General features: G+C 45.3%; 1 protein-coding gene across 2 annotated transcripts in view; it reads left to right on the top strand.

Annotated features, from left to right (window-relative positions):
- Positions 1-27,533, top strand: part of LEPR (leptin receptor) — a 143,998-nt gene that overhangs the window by 49,826 nt on the left and 66,639 nt on the right. For both annotated transcript variants that reach the window (XM_077450538.1, XM_077450539.1), the window contains exons 3-4: positions 21,852-22,175; positions 24,166-24,289. In XM_077450538.1, coding sequence (XP_077306664.1) covers positions 21,852-22,175; positions 24,166-24,289 — 448 coding nt within the window. The remainder of the gene's footprint in view (positions 1-21,851; positions 22,176-24,165; positions 24,290-27,533) is intronic.

Below are 27,533 nucleotides of genomic sequence, written 5' to 3'. Positions count from 1 at the left end.
ATCCGTCGGACAAAATCCGACGGATTTTGTGGTCGGAATGTCCGACCGTGTGTACAAGGGCTAAAGCCTCATACACACGGTCGGACTTTGTACAAACTTTTCCGTGGACTTTTTTACAAAGGGCGTGGTCCACAAGTTTGTATTGCATACACACGGTCGGACTTTTTGACAACAAACACGAACGTAGTGACGTCACAACGTACTGACGCCACTTCAAAAGAGGACGTTCAATGACTCCAGCACCACCTTTGGTCAACTTCTGTATTGTAGTCTGATCTTTTGCATTGGTTCTGAGCATGCGTGTTTGTACCTTGTACAAAAGTCCGATGCTTTTGTGTACACACGGTCGGACTTTGCTCCATCAGACTTTTGTTGCCAGAAAGTTTGTCCGTTCACACAGCCAACAAAAGTCAGATGAAAACAGAAACAGTCGGATGTTGCTCCAAAACAGCTAATTTGCATGTTTGTTGTCAAAAAGTCCGACCGTGTGTACGGACCTTAAGAACGGCAAGGATGTGAAATTCCCTTCCACAGGCGGTGGTCTCAGCAGGGGGCATCGGTAGTTTCAAGAGCATCTGAACGACCACAACATACAGGGATATACAATGTAATACTGACATACAATCACACACATAAGTTGGACTTGATGGACTTGTGTCTTTTTTTGACCTCACCTACTATGTAATGATGTAAGATCTTTAAAGCTTGCGTTTCATCTATCTGAAACAGCAGTAGTCATTTTGAAGATTCCACCAAAGTACAGCTTTCAGCATGGCTGCCTGTGTTTAGACTTGTTATTCTCCCTGAAGAAAGCCGTGGGACTCTTACCTGGCAATGCTCATGGATAATACACAGCAGCCTCATAAACCGCTCCTCTCTAAATTGATATGTTGATTGTCCAGCTGCCTCCCTTAGCCGTGCTTCTACGTGACTAACAAGGCAATCTGTCAGAAGCCTGCGTGAACCTCGGAGATGTGAGAAAAATCTGTCTTCATATTACCTTCCGACAGGTTATGTTTCCAGAGGCTTGATTAATTGTGCAGCTCTATCTCACACCTCGGTGCTATTCATCAAACCCTTTATTAAAACCTCATGTAAATTCTCCCGTTCGGAACATTATCTTCAACGTGAGGAAATCTCCGACAATTTCACAGTATCATCTGCTAAGCGTGTAGTATTAATCAATAGATTTCTTACTAGGTGAAGACATAAAACAATGAGGCCTACTGCTGTGTGCTTTCATGTGCAGTGATCAGAAGGCCCGGATTTTACATCTACACCGCTCAGGGTTGACTTCTCCGTAAGGCAATGGTGGAGGTATCTAAGGAAGAGGACGCACTATGAATGCAACCCTGGATTGGCTTTCTTTTAAGTTGTCTTGTTTGTTTTTTGAACATGTGTGTAAGAGTAGTCCAATAAAAAAAAAAATGTGGACTATTTCCCTGTACACACAAGCGGAATTTCCGTCGGAAAAATCTTGGATGGTTTTTCTGACGGAATTCTGCTCAAGCTTGGCTTGCATACACACGGTCACACAAAAGTTCTCGGAACTTTCGACAGTCAAGAACGCGGTGACGTACAACACTACGACGAGCCGAAAAAATTAAGTTCAATGCTTCCGAGCATGCGTCAAATTGTTTCCGAGCATGCGTGGGAATTTTGCACGTCGGAATTGGTACAGACGATCGGAATTTCCGATCGGAACTTTTTCCGACCAAAAAATAGAGAACCTGCTCTCAATCTTTTGCTGGTGGGAATTCCACCAGCAAAAGTCTGATGGAGCATACACACGGTTGGAATTTCTGACTTGAATCTCACATTGGACTTTTGCTGGTGGAATTTCCACTTGTGTGTACGGGGCTTAACAGTGAGAGCTAACTTCAAATGGTAAAACTTTAAGGACATGCAGACAGTTTTCTTACAGACAGCCTTCACACATGCTTGGACCATACACTTAGTAGCCCCTTTCTTTCCTGCCTTCCACCTCTCCTAAGTGGAGCCCTCCTGGGTAGACCTCCTCTGTCTGTCGGGGTAGAGCCCAGAACCCTAGTCATTCCTAAAGGCCCAGCACACACTTGTCTAATTAGTGTGCTGGTGGTTCTCAAAACCAGGACTCAGGATCGGAGATTTTATCGCTCCTGGATCTCCAAGAAACCTCCAGGCTCCAGGTCCCAAACTAAGTTCTACCAAATAGAAACTGAAAAAACAGTTTCCTCTCAATTAAACAAACCCACTGGAGCCCCTCAACCTGACTGGATGAGAATCTTGGGTCGTAAACTCTTTTTACCCAATAGCAGGGCACAGCACTGTCACACCTTGTTATGATACCCTTTGGTAGGTGAAGGGAGCTCTGGTGAGAAATATAAGTGACAGTTGTTCTTCACAAGATCTCCTGATGCTGGAGCTGGGTCGGAAACTCCAGTGGTCTCCCAAAACTCTTTGCTGTAACTGTCACCAGGATTCCACCCCTTGAATTGATTAGGAGGTAGCAGGTCCAAGAGACCTACATTGTGGAGACAGGAGTGTGTAACTGCTTACAGCTGTTTCAGGCATCTTGGCCATCAGTGTTTGAAAACCATGTGAAGTAAATTGACGCATTGATTTTGTTGGAGGGCTGTTTATTTAATTCCTTTTAGCTGACCATAGATGGATGAAATATCAGCTGGTTCTGCTGGGACCGGGCAAGATTTGTTCCATGTATGGGCAGGTTAATTGTAAAGAAATCGATCCATCAACCAACTTCGGTACACCAGCCTGTTGGATTTTCTGAATGCAATTATTGCCACCAGCAATAATCCTTGTGTTCTCTCGGCAGGGAAGGCTCTACAAGCCCTAACATCAAACCCCCCGCCTGCAGAACACAATAGCCCTGCGAGAGGTATTCCCCCATCAACACAGTCAGTGAAATTGAGCGATTTTCTTTCCTTTCACCTTTGGCTTGCCTTGGTCCCTTCTCACCATAACCTGTATGGCTGTCTGTAGACTTGACAAATATTAAAATGATATTAAAGGATAATCTATTTGTTTATGCAATGATCCCTTACCTCCTCTTTGGCAATCCCTTGCGCTGTCTGCTTCTCCCTGCTCCAGGTGCCACTTTAGCAAGCCAAGTCCTAAGGGGGCATCTGTGCGCACAGGCTCCTGAGCCGGGCTGTGCGTATCTAAAGACACACACACAGCGCCAGGAAACCACGCCCGAGCCCTTCTTAACCGATTGCCGACCGGCTCACGTCGATATACAGCAGCAAAGTGGTTCGTACCCACAAATTGCCATATGGGTATGTCTGTACCTTTAAGGGCGATAGCAGGCGCGTGTGCGCTGCTGGAGAGGTAAACCCAATGCGTGTGGCTGGTGGGCGTGATCGTATGTACGAGAGCTGGAACAGGGATTTGTGTGTGTAAACACACAAATCCCTGTTCTGTCAGGAGAGAAGAGACATATTGTTTGTTTCTACTAAGTAGGAACAACTATATGTCTCCTCCCCCAGTCAGTCCCATCCCCTCACAGTTAGAACACACCTAGGGAACACACACATAACCCCTTGATCGCTCCCTAGTGTTAACCCCTTTCCTGCCAGTGACATTTACACAGTAATCAGTGCATTTTTATAGCAGTGATCGCTGTATAAATGTCAATGGTCCCAAAAATGTGTCAAAAGGGTGTGATCTGATCGCCACAATGTCGCAGTACCACTAAAAATTGCAGTTCGGCAGATGGTGCAATCCGACCTAGAGCGGATTTTGCGGTTTCACTGTACCGAAAAACCCACCTACTTCAGCACTATATGCACATCTCCTCCGGGTCTCTTCTCCTGAACTGTCCAGGCTCCATCAGCAATGGGTTTGGGATGTTCCAGAGATGGACTCTGAGGATTGGGAGGATGTGTGAGACTTCTCATTTAAAATACTGGTTTCCTTGAGAGACCGCCTCATTCAATACAAGATTGTCCAAAGGGGATATCTTACTCCCGCTCGGGTGCACAGGATGAGGTCTTCTCTCTCCCCGGAATGCTGGCGGTGTGACCATGCCCCTGGGAACTTTATCCACATCTTTTGGTCCTGCTGGGTAATTACAGGTTTCTGGTCACAAATTATTTCAGAGGTGAATGATCTGCTAAGTATCTCTATTGATCCATCCCCAAGAATATGCCTGCTGGGGCTGGTGGAGGACTTGGTGCCCAGAGTAGCTGAGAGAACCTCGTTGGGTCTCCTGCTGTTCTATGCCAGGAAATCCATTGTCCTATGCTGGAAACGAAAGACTCCTCCCTTTATAGGCTTATGGAAAACACTTGTTAACAATGTGATACCCCTCTACAGTGATACCTACACTCCGAAAAAACATGAGTAAGTGGTTAGCAGAACCCCCCACTGCTGCAACCCCCGACTGCTGCAACAGATTAGATGACCTCTCCGATATATGATGGCTCTCCTTACATCCATGATAAGCCAAGCCGGGCTAGCGGGATATTCTAGGTGACCTAGCTCATTGTCAGTCCACCCATGGAGCAGGAACCATGACAACTTATTGTTGCTGCTATACTAAGGTAGTCATAAATATTCGAATGGTCCTTGATATTGTAACGATACCCTGTGACCCCTGCGTGGGTCCCTTCCCTGTTAATAGCCAGATGTTGGCGGAGCTGTTGTGCATCTGTATTGTTTTGTGTTTGTTAAGAAAAAGAAAAAATGTTTTCCAAAAAAAAAAAAATTGCAGATCATCGCCATTACTAGTAAAAAAATAAAAAATATTATAATAAAAATTCCATAAAAATGCCATAACTCATTCCCATAGTTTGTAACTTTTGCGCAAATGAATAAATACGCTTATTGCAAATATGTAGAATAATATATATTGGCCTAAACTGAGGAAGAAACTTTTTTTTTTTTTTTAAATGTTTGGGGATATTTATTATAGCAAAAATTAAAAAATATAGTTTTTTTTTATTTTTTTCAAAATTGTCGCTTTTTTTTTGTTTATAGCACAAAAAAAAAACAGATAGAGGAGTGTTTTTTTTTTTTACCTTAATACAGATAATGCATTAAGGTAAAAGCATGTGTCTTCTAGACACATGCCCCCCTCTATGACACATTTTTATTGGACAGCTGGGGCCAATGGTACTTTACCATTGGTCCAAGGCCAGAGGTGTAACTAGAACCTTCAGGGCCCCCCTGACTTTAGGCCGCACTCCCCCCCCCCCCCCCCCCCCACCATGGTTAAACACCAGGGCCTGATCGTGACCTTTGTGACCCTAGTAGTTCCACCACTGGTGTCAGTTTTTTATTTTTGTTATTTTATTTGTTTATTCGTTTTGACCATTTTATTTATTTTTACAATTTTATTTTTTTTTTGTTATTTTTTTTTTTTAGGAGCCCTGTTGGGGGGCTTTGGTGGGATATCAGGGGTATAAACAGACCTCTGATGTTTCACATTTGAGACAGAGAAAGGAGAGCGAGGACACAGCCCTCGATCTCCATCTCTGCTGCACAGAATGAATGAACAGGAACAGCTCTGTACAGAGGCTTCCCGTTCATTCGAAGCATAGTAAACACATTTTGATTATGCCTCAGTTTTGGTTGAACAGAATCAGTGATCCATACAGATCACTGACTCTAATCATTAAGACAAGGAAAGGGCCCTTTCCCCACTCTGCATCCTGACACATCCCCTGCAGCAGTTGGCAGGAGACAGGAGGGGGAAGATGGCAGTGCTGCAGGGGATGAGGGCACAAGGGGAGAAGACAGGGGCCTAGGGGCAGCAGGAGGTGGATAGGAGAAGCGTTGAGGTGGTATTTAGAGGAACTGATCACCTCAATTTTCCTCCTGAAGCCAATGGAGAGCTGCAGGAGTAAAATTGAGGGGATTGGTTGCTTTATTTGCCAAATTGCCACCCCTACTGCCCCTCCTCTATACACTGCAATTGTGACCCCTGTACATACATATCTGTCTTTTCCACCCTGGAACAAATTCTCTCCACTTCCCTAATCCTCTGCAGCACAAATTACCTTACCCCTCCCCCAATCCCCCTTGCTAGCTCAGCACCCCTCCAGCGTGGCGTAAATCCTCCCTTCCCCCCAATGTTTCAGAGTAGGCACCCAGGGCACTTTCCCCACATCTCTTACAGGGCGCCAGGGTTTCAGACACTGCAATTGCCCCCTCTGAGGCAGGCAGCATCTCTTTGATTGGGGGGGGGTAAAAGCATATGTGCTGGGGGGGGGGGCGCTTTGGGAGGGGACAGGGCTTACAAGATGTGGTGTCAAATCCGTGTGGCTGCACCCCACAGCACATGTCCTCTTACCACCCAATTATCAATCCTCCAGTTATATTTTCATCTTATTCCCCCCCCCCCCTTTCCCAGTTACTATTGTCCCCCTCCTCTAAATACAGTATAAACAATATACTCCTCCACTCCGGCTCCTCCTTTTTGTGTACAGGAGAACATCGGAGCAAAGGAGGAGGCTTCAGTGAGGTCTGTTAGGTAGGAAGTCGGCGGGGAGACATGCTACCTGCCGCAGAGGGGGCGATCATAGCGTGTGAGACACCGGGCACCCTGCAAGAGATGCAGGGCAGATGTCCTGAGTGCCCAAGCTGGTGCGCCCTGTTAGGCAGAGAACTGAAGCTCAGTGTCGGAGCTTGTTGCTAGGCCCCCCCCCCCCTCCCTGGTGGAACGCAAGGGCCCAGTCGCAACGCCGACTTCTGCGGCCCTGGTAGTTCCGCCACTGTCCAAGGCTCCAAGCTATCCATTGAGCTCAGTGCCTCTGATAAGAAGTGAGGAGAGGCACTGTGAGCTCATCCTCCCTGTCTGCTGCAAACAGAGTGTGCCAGCTTGTATTTAAACTAAAACCCTAAATTTGGGGTGTCTACGACCATCGAAACTCAATCGTTTTTTTTTTGTTGCTAAATGGGCCTATCTTAAGGTAAGGGGCCTGGAGCTGCAGCTCCAATAGCCTTTATGTTAATCCGGCCCTGGTAAAAGATGTTTTGAGTTTAGAACTACTTTAAATATACAGTACAGTGGGAGCTCTACTTATTTATCAAATAACATGTAGGTAAAAGGTTAGCACTTCCGCCTAGCATCACTAGGGTGGTTGGTTTGAATCCTAACCACAGCACTACCTGCCGGGAGTTTGCATGTTCCCCCTGTGCCGGTTTCCTTCAGGTACTCCGGTTTCCTCCCACTCTCCAAAGACAAGCTGTTAGGTTAATTGGCCCTAGTATGTGTATGCATGAATGTGAGTTAGGGATCTTAGATTATAAACTCCTTGAGGGCAGGGACTGATGTGAATGGATAAAATATAAGCCGAGTAAATTGATGTGGCTATATAAGCACCTGTAGCAAATAAATAATAACATGCTGCTGTCAAAAGCACATTACATTTTATATTTTTCTGCTAATAAACCATGGCAGGTTTGATAGATAAAAATCATCTTATAGTATGCATGCTTCCCGGTGCCGGGACAAGGTCTTGTAGAGCCCAGGTCAACCATGCCAAACTGCCCCCCCCCCCCCCCCCACAAGATATATGAGCATTATGTGTCAGCAAAATTCCCCCCACAAAAACACTGAGCACCAATCTGAGTACTTACCCTCTAAGCATAAATTTCCCCTCCTCCCAATACAAATCCGACCCCTGCTGAAATACCTACCCTCAGCACAAATCCCCCCCATCCCCTAAATCCCCCCAGCTCAATTGCCCCCCCCCCCAAAAAAAATCACCCACCTAGCACAAATCCTCTAAAATTTCCCCTTCTAGTACACATCTCCCCCCCCCCCCACTTAAAAGTTCCCCCTCCCAGCACAAATCCCCCTTAAATCCCCCCTCCTAGCACAAATCTTCTTTGCCCCATCCCCCCTCTCACAAATCCCCCTAAATCACCACTCTTAGCCCCCCAAATTTCCACTCTAAGAACAATACTTCACCTTCCTTCACAAATCCCCTACCCCACTCCTTGCGGCGTCTCCTTCCCACCTCACATGATACCTCAGTACCCAGGGCAGCCGCCCATCGTGCCCACCCCTTGTCCCGGCCCTGATGCTCGGTGTACAATCTGAAGAGACTTTAGCACAATGAAGTGTGTTCAGTACGGCAATAAGTATTAATGCAATGCAAAATATCTCATATGTCGGAAGTTTTGTTTTTTAAATTGATATGACTATGTGTGTTTGAAAAGTCAGTCTGTGATTTATGGGGGTGTTAGTTGTGGGCAGTTTGAATTATATAACAGTTTCTGGTACTGCAATATGCATGCATGTGATATATCAGTGGTGTGGCGTTTTATCCTTTCGCTGCCAAATATTTTTCCCACAATTTTTATATACACATTTATTTATCATAGACATTTATATATACACATCCATAACGCAACCTCCGTAATGGTAAGATCTCATCCTCCCCCGTTTCTACGCACTCAGGCCGATGCAGCTGTGTTTGTAATTGGCCCTATGGAAACATAAAAAGAAAAAATGGGCTCTTAAACGGAGCGTGCCTGAGAGTATACTTCAACTGCACCAAATACAAACATCTCTGCAAGGTCTAATAGATGCAGCAGTGTCAGCTGGAGGGGTATGGCGCCGTTTTTTCCCCAAAAGCTAGTATATCCACTTCTGCCCCGTACCATTTTGCTGGTCAAAGACCAGACCACTTTTTGGGATTCGGCACTGCGTCGTTTTAACTGACAATTGCGCGGTCGTGCGATGTGGCTCCCAAACAAAATTGACGTCCTTTTTTTCCCACAAATAGAGCTTTCTTTTGGTGGTATTTGATCACCTCTGCGGTTTTAATTTTTTGCGCTATAAACAAAAATAGAGCGATAATTTTGAAAAATATGCATTATTTTTTACTTTTTGCTATAATAAATATCCCCCAAAAATATATTAAAAAAAACATTTTTTTCCATCAGTTTAGGCCGATACGTATTCTTCTACATATTTTTGGTAAAAAAAATCGCAATAAGCGATTATTGATTGGTTTGCGCAAAAGTCATAGCGTTTACAAAATAGGGCATAGTTTTATGGCATTTTTATTAATATTTTTTTTTTTTTACTAGTAATGGCGGCGATCTGCGATTTTTATTGTGATTACGACATTATGGCGGACACATCGGACATTTTTGACACATTTTGACACATTTTTGTGACCATTGTCATTTATACAGCAATCACTGCTATATAAATGCAGTGATTCCTGTGTAAATGACACTGGCAGTGAAGGGGTTAACCAGTGGGTGGCAGTGTAGGGGTTAAGTGTTCCTAGGGGTGTGTTACTAACTGTGGGGGGGTTGGGCTTTAATTTAGTGAACACTGATCCAATCATATGGAGCAGAGATCAGCGTCACTAGTTGCTAGGCAGAACGGGGAAATGCTGTTTACAACGGCATTTCCTCGTTCAGCCGCCCCGTGAGACGATCGTGGGTATGCCCGCGGCGATCGAGTCTGCAGGACCCGCGACCGGACTCACGGGAGTCTCGACCAGCGAGCGAGCGTGTCCCGCTGGCGGCGCGCTCGCAATGGCAGGGCGGCATTAAAGATTGGACGTACCTGTATGTCAATATGCCTGCCCGTGCCATTCTGCTGACATACATCGGCGTGCGCTGGTCGGGAACCATTTCAACAGCTATTATGTTATATAAGTAAAGGATGGAGGGAGTGCAGCACCAATAAATTTTTATTTAAAATCCAGCTAGTTAATGTGGAAAAAAAGGGGTTAATTTACTAAAGGCAAATAAACTGTGCACTCATCCTAGTAAATGAGGCAAAGCTGCACTTTGCGAATACCCAATCAAATGCAAGAAAAAAATTTATTTTTGCTTGCTCGTGATTGGATGATGGAAGTCAGCAGAGCTTCCCCTCATTTACTAAGCTCTGGAGCGACTGCATTTGCAAAGTGCACAGTCTGGGTTTTTATTTACTAAAGGCAAAACCACTTTGCACTATAAGTGCACTTGGAAGTGCAGTCGCTGTAGATCTGAGGGGGACATGCAAGGAAAAAAAAAAAAAAAAAAAGCATTTTTGCTTGTACATGATTGTGAGAAAAAATCAGCAGAGCTTCCCCTCATTTCAGATCTTCCCTCAGATTTACAGTGACTGCACTTCCAAGTGCACTTGTAGTGCAGAGTGGATTTGCCTTTAGTAAATCAAACCCTCTGCATACCTTTAGTAAATCAACCCCAGTGTGTCCTTTGTCGGGACATATGAGCAACTTTTAGCAGAAAATCTGAATTTACAAAATTCCAAACAATCAATTAACAAGAGAAACAAAACAACACAAAATATCTGCATCTTGTCACACTTACCCCTAACACAGGTGGTTGTCCTTGGATGTCCCCCTCAGATCTACAGCGATTTCACTTCCAAGTGCACATCCAAGTATAACTTGGAAGTGCACAGTGGATTTGCCTTTAGTAAATATCCCCCTATAGCGGACTTATATGTTCTTCACCTATAGCAGCTCCCTTTCTCATAAGGCAAACAGGCCAACTGGTACTTGGTTGCCCCCAGGTCTTACACACAATGCTATAGTGCCTGGCTACCACGCCTGGGCAGGCATGAACTGAGCACAGCAGACAAGTACTTGCGGTTGGCAGACAGGCAGAGTGGTTCAATGACAGTCCAGGTACACAGCAGGGAAGATCCAGGATAGTTGGGGTCAAAACCATAGTCAAAAAGCAGGCAGAGGTCAGAGAATAGTCCAATATGTCATCATAATCCAACCTAGCAGGCAGGGCTGACAAATGGAACTTGGGACACGTGTTTCAAAGCTTTTACAAGCATGAGACTGCAGGGTTGGCTGGCTTAAATCAGGTTTGGTCTCCACCCAGGGAGACTGGCTACATCAATCACCTTGCAGGTGGGCAGACGGACGGGAAGAATAGGGGAGAATTACTAAAACTGGTGCACACAGAATCTAGTGAAGCTCTGCAGAGTAACCAATCAGCTTCCAGGTTTTAAGAAAAAGGAGAACATTTGGGACTTTATATGAAGCGGTGACCTGGTAGGGCCAATTGCCTCCATCCCTATCTATATGTCAAAAAAAAGAGGGGAAAGGGGACTGGGATTTTGAAGCACGTCGGTATAAAGAATTCAGTTTATTATATAAATTAACATAGAAACGCATAATCATGAGTAAGTGTACATGCAATACAAATTATAATAACTGGTACAATTCATAAAAATGTATATCTATACATACAATGTAGATGGGAATGCCACATGATTATAAACAATATAAAAAAATGATACATACTGACATATCAATTGTATCATAGGGACACGGCATATAATGGCTCTATGCATTTCATGGATTGATCCACTCTTCAGGAGCATGCGCGTCAGCTCAATAAAATATAATAGAAGGAGTTGCTGTATGGTCGGCTCCTACCCAAGGAAAAGGTAAAAATCATAAAAAATGAAATAAAGTAAAACCAAGTATAAAAACTCATCTCTCTACTATACTTACAAGGTAGCCAGGGTGTAAGAAACAAGAAGTGATAAGGATATAAACGCATCACCTAGAAAGGTTAAATAAAACAATCGAACAGGGAAGTGCAACTAGAGGTGAATTCTAATTACCAATTAGACAGTGATCAGTTCATAGGGCCCAGGGGTCCAAGGCGATTCATGTAGGGAAGTGAGCAACGACACACCGGAGTCAATCTGACGTCCCTGGGTGAAATATTTATTATATTGCAGCTGAGTGTTTCCCAAAAAAACTGTTGCTGTAACTGCGTATAAAGCATTAGGTGGAGCTTGGCATTAAATTGTTAGTGTATCGAAATCTGCTAGTACATCTAACACCCCCCCCCCCCCCCCGACTGACAATGCTGCTGTCCAAAGGTGCCCCCTGTGCTCCTTCATCCAGAGTGGAGGTGAGGAGTTGTGTTACTGGCCAGATCACCAGGTGAAAACAGAGGGGAAACAAAAAAAAAAAACGAATGCAGCCTCCACATCTAATGATTGGTAAGCTGCAATATGTTACATTTTTAGTTTTGGGTTTAATACCACTTTAAGCTGGTACATCATAACTACAATGTACAAGAGGATTCAACATGAGATCATTATGTAAGAGTGGCGGCCCGTAATGCAGGCCGCACGGGCGCCGCCCCTCTGTTCATGCATCCTGCCCCCTAGTCTACGTACGGGGCGCCGGACGCATGGATTCCAATCTGTTTTTATTTTTTTAGCATGTGATTAGAGCCAGAGGCTCTCATAGCCTTTAAAAAAAGGGTTGGCTCGGAGTGCAGAGCATTGCACCCTGAGCCCACCTAGTTGTGTGACAATAGCGAATCAATATTCACTAATGTCACATTGATTCTCCTCCCAGCCAATCAGGAAGCGGGTCCTAAGATCCTTTTGGCCTAGAAGCAGGAGAGAGGAGACACAGGGGAAGGCTGACCGACCGACCCACCAGCCACCACTGGAAGACAGTGGGGGAACACGGAGGAGACGGAGGGGAAGCGGCCGCTTGCGGGCACCCTCCAACAGGTCAGTCAGGGGGCAGCACAGGGTAAGTGAGCCGGCCACTGGGGGTGTGTGGGTATGGTGCCCAGTGTGGGCTGGAGGGCTGGAGTGACGGGAGAGAGGTGGTCAGGTCCGTCTGACCCCCCCCAACCGATGGAGCCTCAGCCGCCACTGATGTAGAATATATGTAGAAAAGTAATGAAAAAAGTGAGTTTTACAGATGCAGCACCCCGGAGTTTAGGCAGGGAGCTCCTCACACATTTACTTGTCAGGAGTACTTATCCTGGTCAATTGTTAGAGATCTTTTGATTTCTTCCTAAGCTTGGCCTTGCTGCACTTTTTTTGCCCACCACTAGGTGACCGGGTACTAGATATGAGAAGGGCAACTCAAGGTCAGGTTATGGGTATATGGGGTATCTCTTGAATCCCTTGGCCTGCTGGGAACACCTATATATTCGGGTGGAGTCAGTTGATCTACCTTCTGTGCCACCTGGACGGCTGTCTGGGTGGACGTGTATCGTGTGCCCCAGGCTGCTAGGCCGGAGATTGGGCCTATCCCGGGGGCATCTGGCTGCTAGGCTGTGTGAGGGCCTATCCAGAAGTGAGAGAGCAGTGCAGGGTTGGTATTGCGGCTTGCAGTCCAACCAGAAGTGGCGGTTCTGCCGGTCAGAGAACATGTCGTGGTCGGAGGTAGACGAGAAGCTGTCGCCACTAAGGGACTATCCGCCTTATTACCAGGGACCACTGTGAGTAACTGAAGCAAGTACCGGAGCAGTGTTCTCACAGAACCGGCACGGTGAAGAATCTGGAAACTTCAGGCGGTGATCAAGTGAGAGACCCAACCAGCAGAGGTGACGCTTGCAGAGCAGCCTTGTGTGTCAAGCCAGGGACCGATCAGGCCAGCGGGGTGAAGCTTGAGAAGTAACTGGATACCACCGTGAAGATTGGAGGAGCTCAAGGGATTCAGTGGCAGAGAATCAGAGGATCTAGTGAGAGAGACCGGGAGCTCAGTGGGCTGAAGACCTACAAGGAGAAGTTGTAGTGAAGCTGAAAGAACTGTTACGCTTTGTGTTAGGAACTATTAAAGACTGTTGCCATAGGAGACAGCATTCCTGCATGTGCAGACGTGGCTTCTTGCTGGATGCCTTTCCCTGCACGGCTGTCCTCCTATTGAAGTCTCTGATTCTGCTAATTGAACTTGCAACTACTCAAGGGTGCCCTGGTCCTAACCCTCTTTCCCCCCATAAAGGTTTGTAAGAGAAATAAACATCTCTTTTTCATTCAAAGAAGTGTCTGGCACCCAATAACTTCCACCTTGACCCACTAAGCCTCACAACTCACCACATACAGAAGAATGCCAGCTATTTCTGGCCCTGGAGGTTCTCATTAGACTTAAGGAGGCCGGAGACCTTGCTACACAAAAATGAAAATACTATTTTAAAGTAACACTAAACTCTGACTTAAAATGGAGAATTATTTTGCAGTCTGAATAGAAAAGTCCATTCTATAAAAATTTAAAAATAGTGGTGACCAAACACTACCAAATGAAAGCTTTATTTGTGAGTAAAAAATGTATATAAATTTGGGTACAGTGTTGCACGGCTGCTCAATTACCAGTTAAAGTAGTGCAGTGCTGAATAGCAAACAATGTCCTGGTCATGAAGAGGGTAAAATCTTCTGGAGGTCAAGTAGTTAAAGCGTTAAGAGTTCCACCCATAAAATCCATAGCTTTTTCCTTGAGCAACAACATTTGCAAATTTTTTTTTTAACTCGCTCAGTAACCACTCTTGCTATGAGGTGCCTTCTATTCTGCCACTTCCGGGTCTGCGGTGATTGACGCCATACCCCTCGGTGCTTGTGCTCCTGGGAGATGTGGGTCATCTTTACCAGGAGTCAGTGGGCAGCGCTGAAGGCTAGAGTGACAGGGATCTACTGTTCCCTGTCATCGGGAGCAGTGATCGATGTCATGTCAATGGTAGCCCACCCCCTCCCACAGTTAGAATCACTCCCTAGGACACACTTAACCCCTTCATCGCCCCCTAGTGTTTAACCCCTTCCCTGCCAGTGTCATTTAAGCAGTAATCAGTGCATTTTTATAGCACTGATCGCTGTATAAATAACAATGGTTTCAAAATAGTGTCAAAGGTGTCCAATGTGTCCGCCATAATGTCGCAGTCCCGATAAAAATTGTAGACCACCACCATTACTAATAATAAAAAAAATAATAATAGAAATGCCATAAATCTATCCCCTATTTTGTAGACGCTATAACTTTTGCACAAATCAATCGATATACGATTTTGCATTTTTTTTAACCAAAAATATGTAGAAGATACATATCGGCCTAAACTGAGAAAGAAATTCGTTTTTTTATTTTTTTTTTGGGGATATTTATTATAGCAAAAAGTAAAAAATATTGTTTTTTTTTTTCAAAATTGTCGCTCTTTTTTTGTTTATAGCACAAAAAATAAAAACCGAAGGGGTGATCAAATATCAATAAAAAAAAAAGCTCTATTTGTGGGTAAAAAAGGATGTCAAGTTTGTTTGGGTGCAAAGTCACACGACCGCGCAATTGTCAGTTAAAGCGACACAGTGCCATATCGAAAAAAAGTGCTCTGGTCAGGAAGGGGGTAAATCCTTCCGGGGCTGAAGTGGTTAAGGCCCCTTGGCTGTATGGTATCAGACTTCTTTGGATTTATTCTATCTCTTTTCTTTTGAGTTTTTTTTTCCTTTACCCAACCCCCCCTCCTTCGCCTCTGTCAATCTCTGCACATGATCGATAATGATATAACTTAGCTGGGAAACAGAGTTTTTTTGTTCAATAATAATGTCTGGCAATTGGTAGCTCATTTTGTTTCTCATAATGGAGTATTTGTGTCTAGCAGCACCTTCAAAAGCCTTATAAGTTGTCTCACCAATGTAATATAAGCTGCATGGGCACTTGATTAGATAAACTGAAGAACTCATATGGTAGGTGAAGTTACCATTTTGAATTTATGAGAATCCATATATCAGTTGCATTCAATGCTCCAATCTCATCAAGGTTATAATCCTTCACCCATCCTCACGCTGGGAAGATCATACTCATAAATAGTAACGTTATCTGTCAGACGAGTTTTGTGGTTCATTTAATCAAGTGCCCATGTGGCTTATAATACATTGGGGAAACAACACACACAAAGTTAAAACACATTGCTAGGCACAAAATACTCCAATAATAGGAAACAAAACCACCAAGCAGATGCCAGACATTTCATTGAACAAAAAAATATATATAATTATTGATGTGCAGAGATTGAGGAGAAAGAGGAAACAACTCAAGAGAAAATAGATGCCATGGATCCATGGGTGTGATACCCTAGAGCCACGGGGCCTTCAGACACATTATGATTTCTTTGTGTTTTTATTAAAAAAAGAAAAATTGATCAGTGAGACATTCTATCCCCTACTTTTATTTAAAGTATAGCTAAAGGCAAAACTTTTTTTCAGGTTTGGATACAGTGGAGAGGGAATTAGAGCCCATGCCCATTTTTATTGCTGTCTGTGCCCCCATTAGGGAGATTCCCCCCTCTCTATTTGTCCTGTTTACCATTATCATTGAAAGTGAAAGTAAAAAAGAAAACCCCAAATTTTGGGTTGTCCCCAGAAAAGTAAAAGATGGGAAATCTTCCAATGGGAACACTAGTTCTGGTGAGCTGGGGGGGGTCCCCAAAAAATTCCTTTGATTGACAGAGATTTCCTCTCGCTTCCTGTTTGGCTATGGGGCAGGAAATGAAGCAAAATCTCCGCAATGGGACATAGATGGCGAAAAAATTTTTTTACAGGGGTTATAACCCTCCCTTACTCTATCCAAAATTAGAAAAAAAAGCTTTGCCCATAGTTCTACTTTAATATCAGGTATGTACTTATCAATGATATTGCGTTCGTATTTTCTAATGTTTCCAAACATTGGATTTATTATGGTATTATATCGCAATATGACATAATACTGGAATACCTGTTTTCAAACATCACATCGCACAAATTGGATTATTTATTGTCTTTACTGTTTAATATCTTTTCTACAAAATAACAAAAAGATTAAACCAAAATTACTTTTAGAATTACGTTTTTACAGATTCTCTAATGTTATGAATGCTGCTGTACATCACATGTTCATTGTTATCATTATGTGACATCTATCAATCTATCTATCTATCTATCTATCTATCTATCTATCTATCTATCTATCTATCTATCTATCTATCTATCTATCTATCTATCTATCTATCTATCTATCTATCACCATCCCCCCCCCCCCCCGCCCTTTTCTAGGTCGTGGGCTCTGGCTCTAATCACATGCTTCTAAAAAAAACAAAAAAAAAACCATTGGAATCCATGTGTCCGGCTTGCATAAATTGTATAATGTATGACCTGCTTTATCTATCTACAGTGCCTTGAAAAAGTATTCACACCCCTTGAAATTTTCCACATTTTGTCAGGTTACGACCAAAAACGTAAATGTATTTTATTGGGATTTTATGTGATAGACCAACACGAAGTGGCACATCATTTTGAAGTGAAAGGAAAATGATAAATGGTTTACAATTTTGTTTTCCAAATAAATATGTGAAAAGTGTGGCGTGTATTTGTATTCAGCCCCCTTTACTTTGATACCCCTAACTAAAATCTAGTGGAACCAATTGCCTTTAGAAGTCACCTAATTAGTAAATAGAGTCCACCTGTGTGTAACTTAATCTCAGTATAAATACAGCTGTTCTGTGAAGCCCTCAGAGGTTTGTTAGAGAACCTTAGTGAAGGCCAAGGAACACACCAGACATGTTAGGGATAAAGTTGTAGAGAAGTCTAAGCACTTGTCGACCAGCTGCCGCAGTTATACTGAAGCAGGGTGGCTCAGCTGCGCAAATTGCTGTAGGTGTACATCACGCTCGTATACGGCACTCTGGGGCCGCGCCGGAGGCACACACCGGTTGGCCAGAGGGCGAACCTATCAGCGGGTCCGGCAGACTCAATGTCGGCAGGCCACCCGCGATTGTTCCCCACAGACACAGAACGGGGATCTGTCAAAGTAAACAAGGCAGATCTCCGTTCTGTTGGGGGATGACACAGAGATCCTGTCTTTCTGCTATGCAGGAAGACAGATCTGTGTGTAGTTCCAAGCAGCCCATCCCCCATACAGTTAGTAAACACTCCCAGAGAACACATTTAACCCCTTGATCGCCCCTGATATTAACCTCTTTCCTGCCTCCACTGCAATGTCAGTGCATATTTTTAGCTCTGATCACTGTGATAATGTCACTGGTTCCCAAAAAAGTGTCAAATATGTCAGTTAGGTGTCCGATCTGTCCGCCGCAATGTCGCAGTCCCGTTAAAAATCGCAGATCACCACCATTACTAGTAAAATAAATAAATAAAAATGCCATAAATCTATCCCCTATTTTGTAGGCGCTATACCTGTTGCTTATTGTTTTGTTTTTTTTCACCAAAAATATATAGCAGAATACAAATTGGCCTAAACTGATGAAGAAATTAGATTTTTTTACATTTTTTTATTGGGTATGTTTTATAGCAGAAAAAATAATATTTTTTTCAAAATTGTTGGTCTTTTTATAAACTGCAGAGGTGATCAAATACCACCAAAAAAAAGCTCTATTTGTGGGAAAAAAAGGACATCAATTTTATTTGGATACAACGTCACTCGACCGCGCAATTGTAAGCTAAGGTAACGCAGTGCCATAACACAAAAAATGGCCTGGTCATTAAGGGGGTAAATCCTTCTGGGGCTGAAGTAGTTAAAGCAGGGTTAGGTTATAAAAAAAAACATATCCCAAGTTTTGTACCTCTCACGGAGTAATGTTCAATTCATCATCCGAAGATGGAAAAAGTATGACACAACTGCGAACCTACCAAGACATGGCCGTCCACCTAAACTGACCGGCCGGGTAAGGAGAGCATTCATCAGCGAAGCAGCCAAGAGGCACAGCTCAGGTGGGAGAATCGGTCCACAGGACAACTATTAGTCACGCTCTCCACAAATCTGTCCTTTATGGAAGAGTGGCAAGAAGAAAGACATTGATGAAAGAAAGCCATAAGAAGTCCCGTTTGCAGTTTGTGAGAAGCCATGTGGGGGACACAGCAAACATATGGAAGAAGGAGCTCTGGTCAGATGAGACCAAAATTTAACTTTTTGGCCTAAAAGCAAAGGGCTATGTGTGGTGGAAAACTAACACTGCACATCACCCTGAACACATCATCACCACCATGAAACATGGTGGTGGCAGAATCATGTTGTGGGGATGCTTTTCTTCAGCAGGGACAGGGAAGCTGGTCACATTCGAATCCATTGGACTTTGGTGTGATTGTGTGTGGCCAAGTCCGTTTGTTCGGAAAGTCCGTCGGAACTCCACGGAAAGTCCGTCGGGAAGATCGGTCGTGTGTACACGGCATTAGAGTCTGCAAAAGACCTGAGACTGGGGCGGAGGTTCACCATCCAGCAGGACAACGACCCTAAACCAGGGCTCGACAAACCCCAGGCGCCAGGTCGCCAATGCGACCAGAAATCGCAACCTGGCGCCTAAGCTGCCACCAGCCCACTCACTATCGATGCCCCAGACATGCAGCAGCATTAACACTGACTGCCGTCCTCCTCCCTCCTTCACACTCTGCAGCACCGCGCTGTGTGTGAAACTAACACGCAATGGAGAGAGGAGGATCTGTCAGCCTGATGTCAGGGTGGGGGTGGGACCCAGCAAGCTATCAACCACCAGCTAATGGGATCTGGGCGGGCCGCTACGTGTATGTGGCCCGCCCCTTTTCTTAAGCAGCCCAATCATTGGCTGGTGTTTGATAGCGGCTGAGTCCCGCCCACCCCGGCCGGGTCCCGCCCACCCCGACATCAGGCTGAAATCTGACATATCCATCTCTCTGTTACTTGTCAGTTTCACACCCGGCAGGGTCCCGCCAGCTCCTCTGTTACATTTCAGTAACAGAGTGCTCCGTGTGAAACCTGCCAGTGCCAATCAGTGCCACCGCCAATCAGTGCCACCTGCCACCTGCTAGTGCCAACCAGTGCCACCTCCAATCAATACCACCTGCAACCAACCAGTGCCATCTGCCACCGCCAATCAGTGCCAGCGCCAACCAGTGCCACCTGCCAGCGCCAACCAGTGCCGCCTGCCAGTGCCACTGCCAATCAGTGCCACCTGCTAGTGCCAACCAGTGCCACCGCCAATCAATACCACCTGCCACCACCAACCAGTGCCACCTGCCGCTAACCAGTGCCACCGCCAATCAGTGCCACCTGCCACCGCCAATCAGTGCCACCTGCCACCGCCAATCAGTGCCAACCAGTGCCACCTGCCAGTGCCAACCAGTGCCATCTGCCACCTCCAATCAGTGCCACTGCCAATCAGTGCCACCTGCCACCACAAATCAGTGCCACCTGCTAGTGCCAACCAGTGCCACCGCCAATCAATACCACCTGCAACCACCACCCAGTGCCACCTGCCACCACCCAGTGCCAGTGCCAATCAGTGCCACCTGCCAGTGCCACCATCAGTCAGTGCCACCTGCCAGTGCCCAGTGCCACCGCCAATCAGTGCCACCTGCCAGTGCCACCTGCCACCGCCAACCAGTGCCACCTGCCACCGCCAACCAGTGCCACCTGCCACCACCTACCAATGCCACCAACAACCAGTGCCACCTGCCACTGCCAATCAGTGCCACCTGCCACTACCAATCAGTGCCACCTGCCAGTGCCACCGCCAATCAGTGCCACCGCCAACTAATGCCACCTGCCAACACCAACCAGTGCCACCGCCAATCAGTGCCATCTGCCAGTGACAACTAGTGCCATCGCCAACCAGGGCCACCTGCCATCACCAACCAGGGCCACCTGCCATCACCAACCAGGGCCACCTGCCATCACCAACCAGGGCCACCTGCCATCACCAACCAGGGCCACCTGCCAGTTCCAACCAGTGTCACCTGCCAGTTCCAACCAGTGTCACCTGCCAGTTCCAACTAGTGTCACCTGCCAGTGCCAACTAGTGTCACCTGCCAGTGGCAACTAGTGCCACCTGCCAGTGGCAACCAGTGCCACCTGCCAGTGCCAGCCAGTTCCATCTGTTGCCAGCCTTACTCTTTCTGGTCAGCCCATACCCCTGATGTAACAGCGTTTCAATGGAGTTATTGACTGGGTTCTCCATTGTGAGTTAGGGATAGGGGGTGAAAATGAGTGGCCTTACCCTGGGAGCTGAAAAAAAAACTGGCTCCTAACTTTTTTAACTGGCTCCTAAATTCAAAGCAAATTTGTCAACCCCTGCCCTAAACATACAGCCAGAGCTACAATGGAATGGTTTAGATCAAAGCATATCCATGTTTTATGAAGGCCCATTCAAAGTCCAGACCTAAATCCAATTGAGAATCTGTGGCAAGACTTGAAAATTGCTGTTCACAGACGCTCTCCATCCAATCTGACAGAACTTGAGATATTTTGTAAAGAAGAATGGGCAAAAATGTCCCTCTCTAGATGTGCAAAGCTGGTAGAGACATCCCCAAAAAGACTTGCAGCTGTATTTGCAGTGAAAGTTTGTTCTACAAAATATTGACTCGGGGGATGAAAACAAATGCACACCACACTTTTTATTTGTAAAAAAAATTGTAAACCATTTTGTACTTTTCCTTCCACTTCACCATTATGTGCCACTTTATGTTGGTCTATCACATAAAATCACAATAAAATATAATTATGTTTTTGGTTGTGCATTGTTCCTAGCTATTTCCAAGGAATTCAGAACACCTTCCCTTATTTCCTTTATGTTATGAAGTTGAGTAAAGAGGAAGATGTTCTGAATGTAGGCATGTGCAGTCTACTTTCTCCACAGCAGGGGGCACTGTCCGCAGTGGCAATGTTTTTAGAGAGGAAGTCAGGAGGAACTAGGTTCCTCTATGGTTCCTAGGGTCACTGGGGAAGCTATCCCATTGGATGCTGCTGTCCCATTTGACTCAAGCAGCCATCATGGTTCAACCAGAGCCTATTTAAGGCCCTGGCTCACAGGGTTTTGGCTGAAGTGAACAGGGTAGGGACAGGTACCCCATCTTTTATTGTCAGTACTAGAGTTAGGGAAAAGTTTCTGATGAGTAGGAGAAGTATAGGGTCGCATCTCTTCTGGGCACCTTCCCAGTTGGGCACCCTACTTACATGTCATTCTAGCACACTTCCTGTGGTAAGGTGACAACGCTGCTCCTCTGCAGATATAGTACAGTGAGTTTTGTCACCCTATCACAGGAAGTGTGTTACTGGCAGATGAGAATAAAGGGGAAAAAAACTCAAAATGAAATGCAGCCACCTTTTTGTTCCTATCCATCTTGCCAGTGTTCTGTTCTTCTTTTGCAGAAAGTGTCCTAATAGCAGCGATGGCGTCACCTGAGATGTACAAAATACTCCCATCCAGCATTTTTCTGTCTTTGTTCACCGATAAACCTCCAGACACCCCTACCAATGGAAGACCAGCACAGGATCTCAGCACTCTTCTAGAGGGAAGTGACATCCTGAGATCCAGGAAATTCCAATGCACCAGTCAGGACGGCAAGAAAACTTCAGCTCATGGCACATTGTGTCTTTGGACAGCCAGCGATCAATATGCATCAACTGATGATGAATACAGGGAATGGAAGACACAAATTCTGTCTGCCCTCCCTTTTGCCATACATCTAGGAGGTGTGTTGTAGTAGCATCCTTCATTCACCTGTTCGCTAACTGTGTAACCAAGACATGTCTCAACCCTTGTACACACGGTCGGACATTCCGACGGAAAATGTCCGATCGGACTGTGTTGTCGGATAATCCGACCGTGTGTGGGCTCCTTCGGACTGTTTCCGTTGGGATATCCGACCAACAAAGTTTTAGAGCAGGGCTATAAAATTTTCTGACAACATGATACGATCGGACTTTGTCCGATCATTTGTAGAGAATTTCGATCGGACAAAGTGCCACGCATGCTCAGATCAAATTCCTAGACCAAAGCTATTGGCTACTAGCCTGAACGTAGTTCCATCGTAACGAAATAACGTCACCACGTTATAAACGATCGGATTTTCCGACAACTTTGTCCGACCGTGTGTATGCAACACTTTCGGACAAAATCCAAGGGATTTGGTTGTCAGAATGTCCGACCGTGTGTACAAGGGCTAACACTATTCAGTAAGTCCAGAAAGCCACAGCAACCAATTCATCTTTCAGCTAATCATGGTGGCCACATGATTAGAAAGACTGTCCCACCCCCCCCCCCCCCAGGTGTAAAAATTCACTTGTGCCCTGCAAAATAATAGCATAACGTGCTAGTATGCATCGCATACTAGCACATTATGAAAGACTTACTTTAGAATGAAGCCCTCCAGCTGTGCTCTGTCACCACTGACGGGGCTTCAATCCTCTCCCAGTCTTCTTTACGGGTTTGCGGGCTTCAGCATTTAGACTGGCCGAAACCACGGTGATGTCCGCACATGCCATCCATTGAGAGCGCAGTGCTTATGTGCCAGTGACGTCACCTGTTGCTACTATAGCAAATGTCTCCTAAACGGTGCATGTTTAGGAGATACTTACAGTGCCTATAGGAAAGCCTTATTTTGGGCTTGCTTGTAGGTACAAGTAAACAAGGTAGCCTTCACTACAGGAGAAGTACAGCCAAAGCTCCTTTGGCTGTACTTCTGTTGGTTAACAGAAGTGAAGTTGGTTCTGAAGCCCGCTGTCGGCTGATGTTACAGAATTGGTCCAGGCCAGGGCAAGATTGCTTCAATAAAGTCTGCCCATGACCCTGGACCGGCACCTGGCTTAGCCTCTCAGTGAGCCGCTGAGAGCCTGGGCCAGCGGCTCCCACCCCCTCTACAGCCCAGCTCTCCAGTGAGCCTGGGGTAGCAGAGCAGAGAACAGGTGACTGACGGAAACTGGCTCTCTGCTCACGGAGCTCTGAGAACTGAGCAATATGCTGTGTCTGATTACTCATTTCTCAGCCTTAGAGCTTAAGGGGATGTATGCAGCATCCATTTAGATAAGTATGATTTTGAAAAAAAACAAAAAAACCCAAACGGGTCTTTTAAAGAGATGCCAGGGCTGGGCAGGAAGGGGTAAATTGACTATTATGAACTGGCCAGTCCACCCAAATCTGGTATTTCAGTGTTTGGTAGATATTGGAGTGTTAGAGCTCCTGACTGACGCTTCTGTCATTTGGGGATTCTATTGGTGAGATCCATTGGGGGATTTACACACTGAGAGGAGCTCTCACCATCACCAAAGGATTTGTATGTAATTTACATTTTGGAGAATATAACAGGAGGAGCTGGAACACACAAAGATGGGTGGAAACATCTAGATCTTCCAAATCAACAGGAACAGAGCTGGGATTTCTACTAGAGAGATCTCATTGTTGGAGTATCCAAGACATCTAAGAAGCCAGGGGCCAATTGAGCCCACCAGGCTATACCTGTAAGCAAACTACTGTGGACTGGCCTTTAAAGGTACTTCATGTATGTACAAATAAATAGGCCTACATACAAATAAAAGAAGAAAATTTTTGAAAACCATGGACACAAATACCAGTCAATTAAATTGCTTGTGTCAAGCAATAGAAGTCAAATGTTAATTGGTTGTTTTGGGAAGTGCAATAATTTTCCCCCAATTTGTAGTATATAATGTATTTTCTCTTTCTCAGATCACTCATGGAACTTACTTCTCTGGAGAAGGGAGAACAGCAGCCATATAACCTGCAAGATACAATATATGACGGAGGAGGCAGATATGAATGAGGGGCTTAAGCTTAACCTGTACTATGCACGGTAAGGAACCTTCAAAAATATACTGGCATTTTTTTTTCTGTAGGACCTGATGGATGACAGCTACTGCCTACTGTAATCTGCAAAGCAGGCTTTCTAAAGAACTTCCAACTGTACATCAGTTGGAGGGATTATCCATCTTTTTGAACCAAATCCCTCTGTCCCTCTTTCTTAATTTGTCTTCTTTTTGGACTGATGTTGACCTTTATAAAAATGTATGTGTAATGGAGGGCTTGTATCCCTTTTAGGGTGAGGCTTCATCCTGGTTTCAGTCACTTTGGGCTGGTTTCCTTTCCCATGGCAGGGTACACATACTTGTGGTGAAGATGCTAATGTAGTGGTGTATGAAAACAGTAGAACCATGGAGATCTCCAGCAGGTGGTGGTAAGAAATCCCATGTGTCTTTCCCCTCAACGGGATCCAGTTTAGGGTCTATTCCAGTTATGAGGTATAGTAGCTCTGTGAATGAAGCTTGAGGCTAAAGACACAGGCTTAGATCACTGATGACCATGTTCCTCTTCGCAGAATAATGTGACACCAAGATGTTAATGCTTTACCATTATTTGGACCCTGTAATGCTGTTTTACCATTTAGTATAGAAAGCAGAAAAGTAAATTTTCCTACTGTACATTCTGGTAATGGTTGAGCCAAGTATGATGCCTGGGATGGCGTGAAGGATTTATATACCCCTGTGGTGCCTTGAGAACAATGGGGGCAATTGTACTGGTATTATTTCTGTGACCCTGAAGGTGTCAGACACAGTGTGGAGGATTAAATATCCTGGCATGTAAGAGAAAGAGTCTCCGAACAGATGCAAGTGAACGATTCAAGGACTGTGAGATTCACATGGATTTTGGGCTACACATATGTTCACAACCTTATGGCCATAGAGATCACAATATGGAAATAAAGCTAAAAGGTAGAGGTAATTCAAATTCTTAGGTCCATGATCTGCAGTAGGCCCCCTGGCATGGAAATTGGCTTATCAACCGCTGCTAGGAGGCACTCAGTTAACTATCAAAAGTGTTCCCTAAGCAAATCAACCTCTAAATTATTGAATTTGTTCCGGACAATCAACATCTGCCTTGACACATTCCATGGTGATTGGATTGAGGTGTTTGTGCTTCCTGTGTGGCTATAAATACTGGGGTATGTTCCTGACGTTCATTGGAACTGGAGAAGGGGTTTGGCTAAGTTATGAAATGTCTTCAACATTACAGAACAAGGCCAGCTGAATGGGACAACTACTAGCTATTGAATTTGTTTTTCGAAAAGTCAGTATAAAGGAGAACTAGTGGTGAAATAACCATTGTGGGTTTTCCCATTATTAGTCCTTATGGTCTGTGTAACTTGGGGCATGGCAGGGTTGTGTCCATTACCTAAATACTTTGGCTAAAAGGTGTAAAGTTAGTCTACTTTCTCCACTGCAGGTGGCAGTCAACCACAGCAGCATTGCAGATGGAGGGAAAGTCAAGTGGAACATGGTTCCTCTATGGTTTTCTGGGTCACTGGGGAAGCCATCCGAACATCCCAATGTGAATCTGGTGGCCATCTTGGGTCAGGAGTCTATTTAAGACCCTGGGTCCCAGGCTTGGCATGCATTTTGCATGTGTGTAGTGTAGGGACATGTCATCCGACTGCCAGGAACAGTATTAGCTGCAGGAAGAGGTTCCCGATGTGTAGGTAAAGAGCAGGGACACGCAGGGGCGGTGCTACCACTAGGCAAACTAGGCAGCCGCCTGGGGTGCCCTGCTGCCTAGGGCGCCCGACCACTGGTGTTCCTACTCTCTTCTTTCAGCAGCAAGCAACAAAGTCTCAGCATCAGCAGGCTGCCGCCGCTCCGTTCACACATAGTGTCAGCAGCGGAGGACTGGGTCCATGTCCCGACTCCCGAATGAATGGAAGCCAGCAAACATTCATATGCTGCATTTGATGGGCACTGGTGAGGCTGCATTTGATGGGTGCTGTTAAGGCTGCATTGATGGGCACTTCCTTTAAAAAGGAGGGGTTTACATGGGCAGGGTAAAGGAGCCAGGGGTGAAGCCAAGGGGGCGGCAGTATGAGGTTTTGCCTAGGGTGTCAAAAATTCTTGCACCAACCCTGGGGACACGCCATCCTTCCTGGAAGCCTCCCCATTTAGGCACAGACCAGCCAGGCCGCATTCCATCCCTCGAGACAGATGCTGTTGGTGCACCCGCTACTTACTGTTATACTCTTCACTGCAACATTCTGTGAGTGTACCCGGTTGGTTTGTATTCGTGCCAGGAAGTTGTGCTTTGTTGAACCCTGAGTCCAGTACAGTTCTGTTTCTGCAACTGGACTCACTGCCGCCGCACCACGCTGCACCTCCCCACAGGTATCCCTCCTTCTTAGCTCAGAAAGTTAGTAGGTATGACAGAGGGTCTCAAAGCCCCTATCATAAAGACTGTCTGTGCTAATTTTTATTAACCAGTCAAACTCAAGCAATATCAAAGGAAAAGATCCATAAGCCTCATATCATTAAGCAGACCCATGTGCAGGAAGTGAGATGAATGGCAGCCTCAGCCCAGACTCCAGCCAGGCCACACCCCCAACACGGTAAGTTCCAAGGGGCAGAGCGATAACGCATTGGGGGCGTGGCCTGGATGGAGTCCAGGCTGAGGCTGCCATTCATCTCACTTCATGAACCTAGGTCTGATTTATGATATAAGAAAATTTGGAAAGCTGTGCCAATGGTCCTATTCAATATTAAAAAACACAAAGAAATGTAAATAAGGAATTAATAGCACACACAAAAAGTGAATGTGTTGCCCAAAAAAATATTTTACATTAACATTACACAAATACAACTGCAAGAAATTGTGAAAGGTGTAAAAATAACATGTAGCAGCTTGCAGAAAGCTGGGATTTTGCTGATTTATGATATGCGGCTTATGGACCTTTTCCTTTGAAATTGCTGCAGCTTGGAGCTAGGGCGAGCTCCCTGTCCCTGCCTGCGCTCACAGCGGTCTAGTTAGACTTAATCTCAGTACCTGAGCGGCACCTAAATTTTATCTTTTTGGGTCACAGTGAAACTCAAACTTGCAGTGGAAAACACTGGTAGTGAACAGATTTTTTAATCTGTGTGAATGACACTTTTGGGTATAACAAAAAAATTTTCATAGCTGCACGTCCACCGAAACTGCATGCACGTTTGTTCTGTCCGAATGGGACAAAATCAAATGCTCTCAGGCTTTATTCTCTGCAGTTCAAATGTGTGAATGTGAAA

Source organism: Lithobates pipiens, unplaced genomic scaffold (assembly GCF_037356315.1).
Source record: "Lithobates pipiens isolate NorthernLeopardFrog02 unplaced genomic scaffold, aLitPip1_a1.2 Scaffold_23, whole genome shotgun sequence".
NCBI classification, from domain to species: domain Eukaryota; kingdom Metazoa; phylum Chordata; class Amphibia; order Anura; family Ranidae; genus Lithobates; species Lithobates pipiens.
Note: the sequence above shows the minus strand (reverse complement) of the source record. Positions and strands in the feature narration are given on the sequence as shown.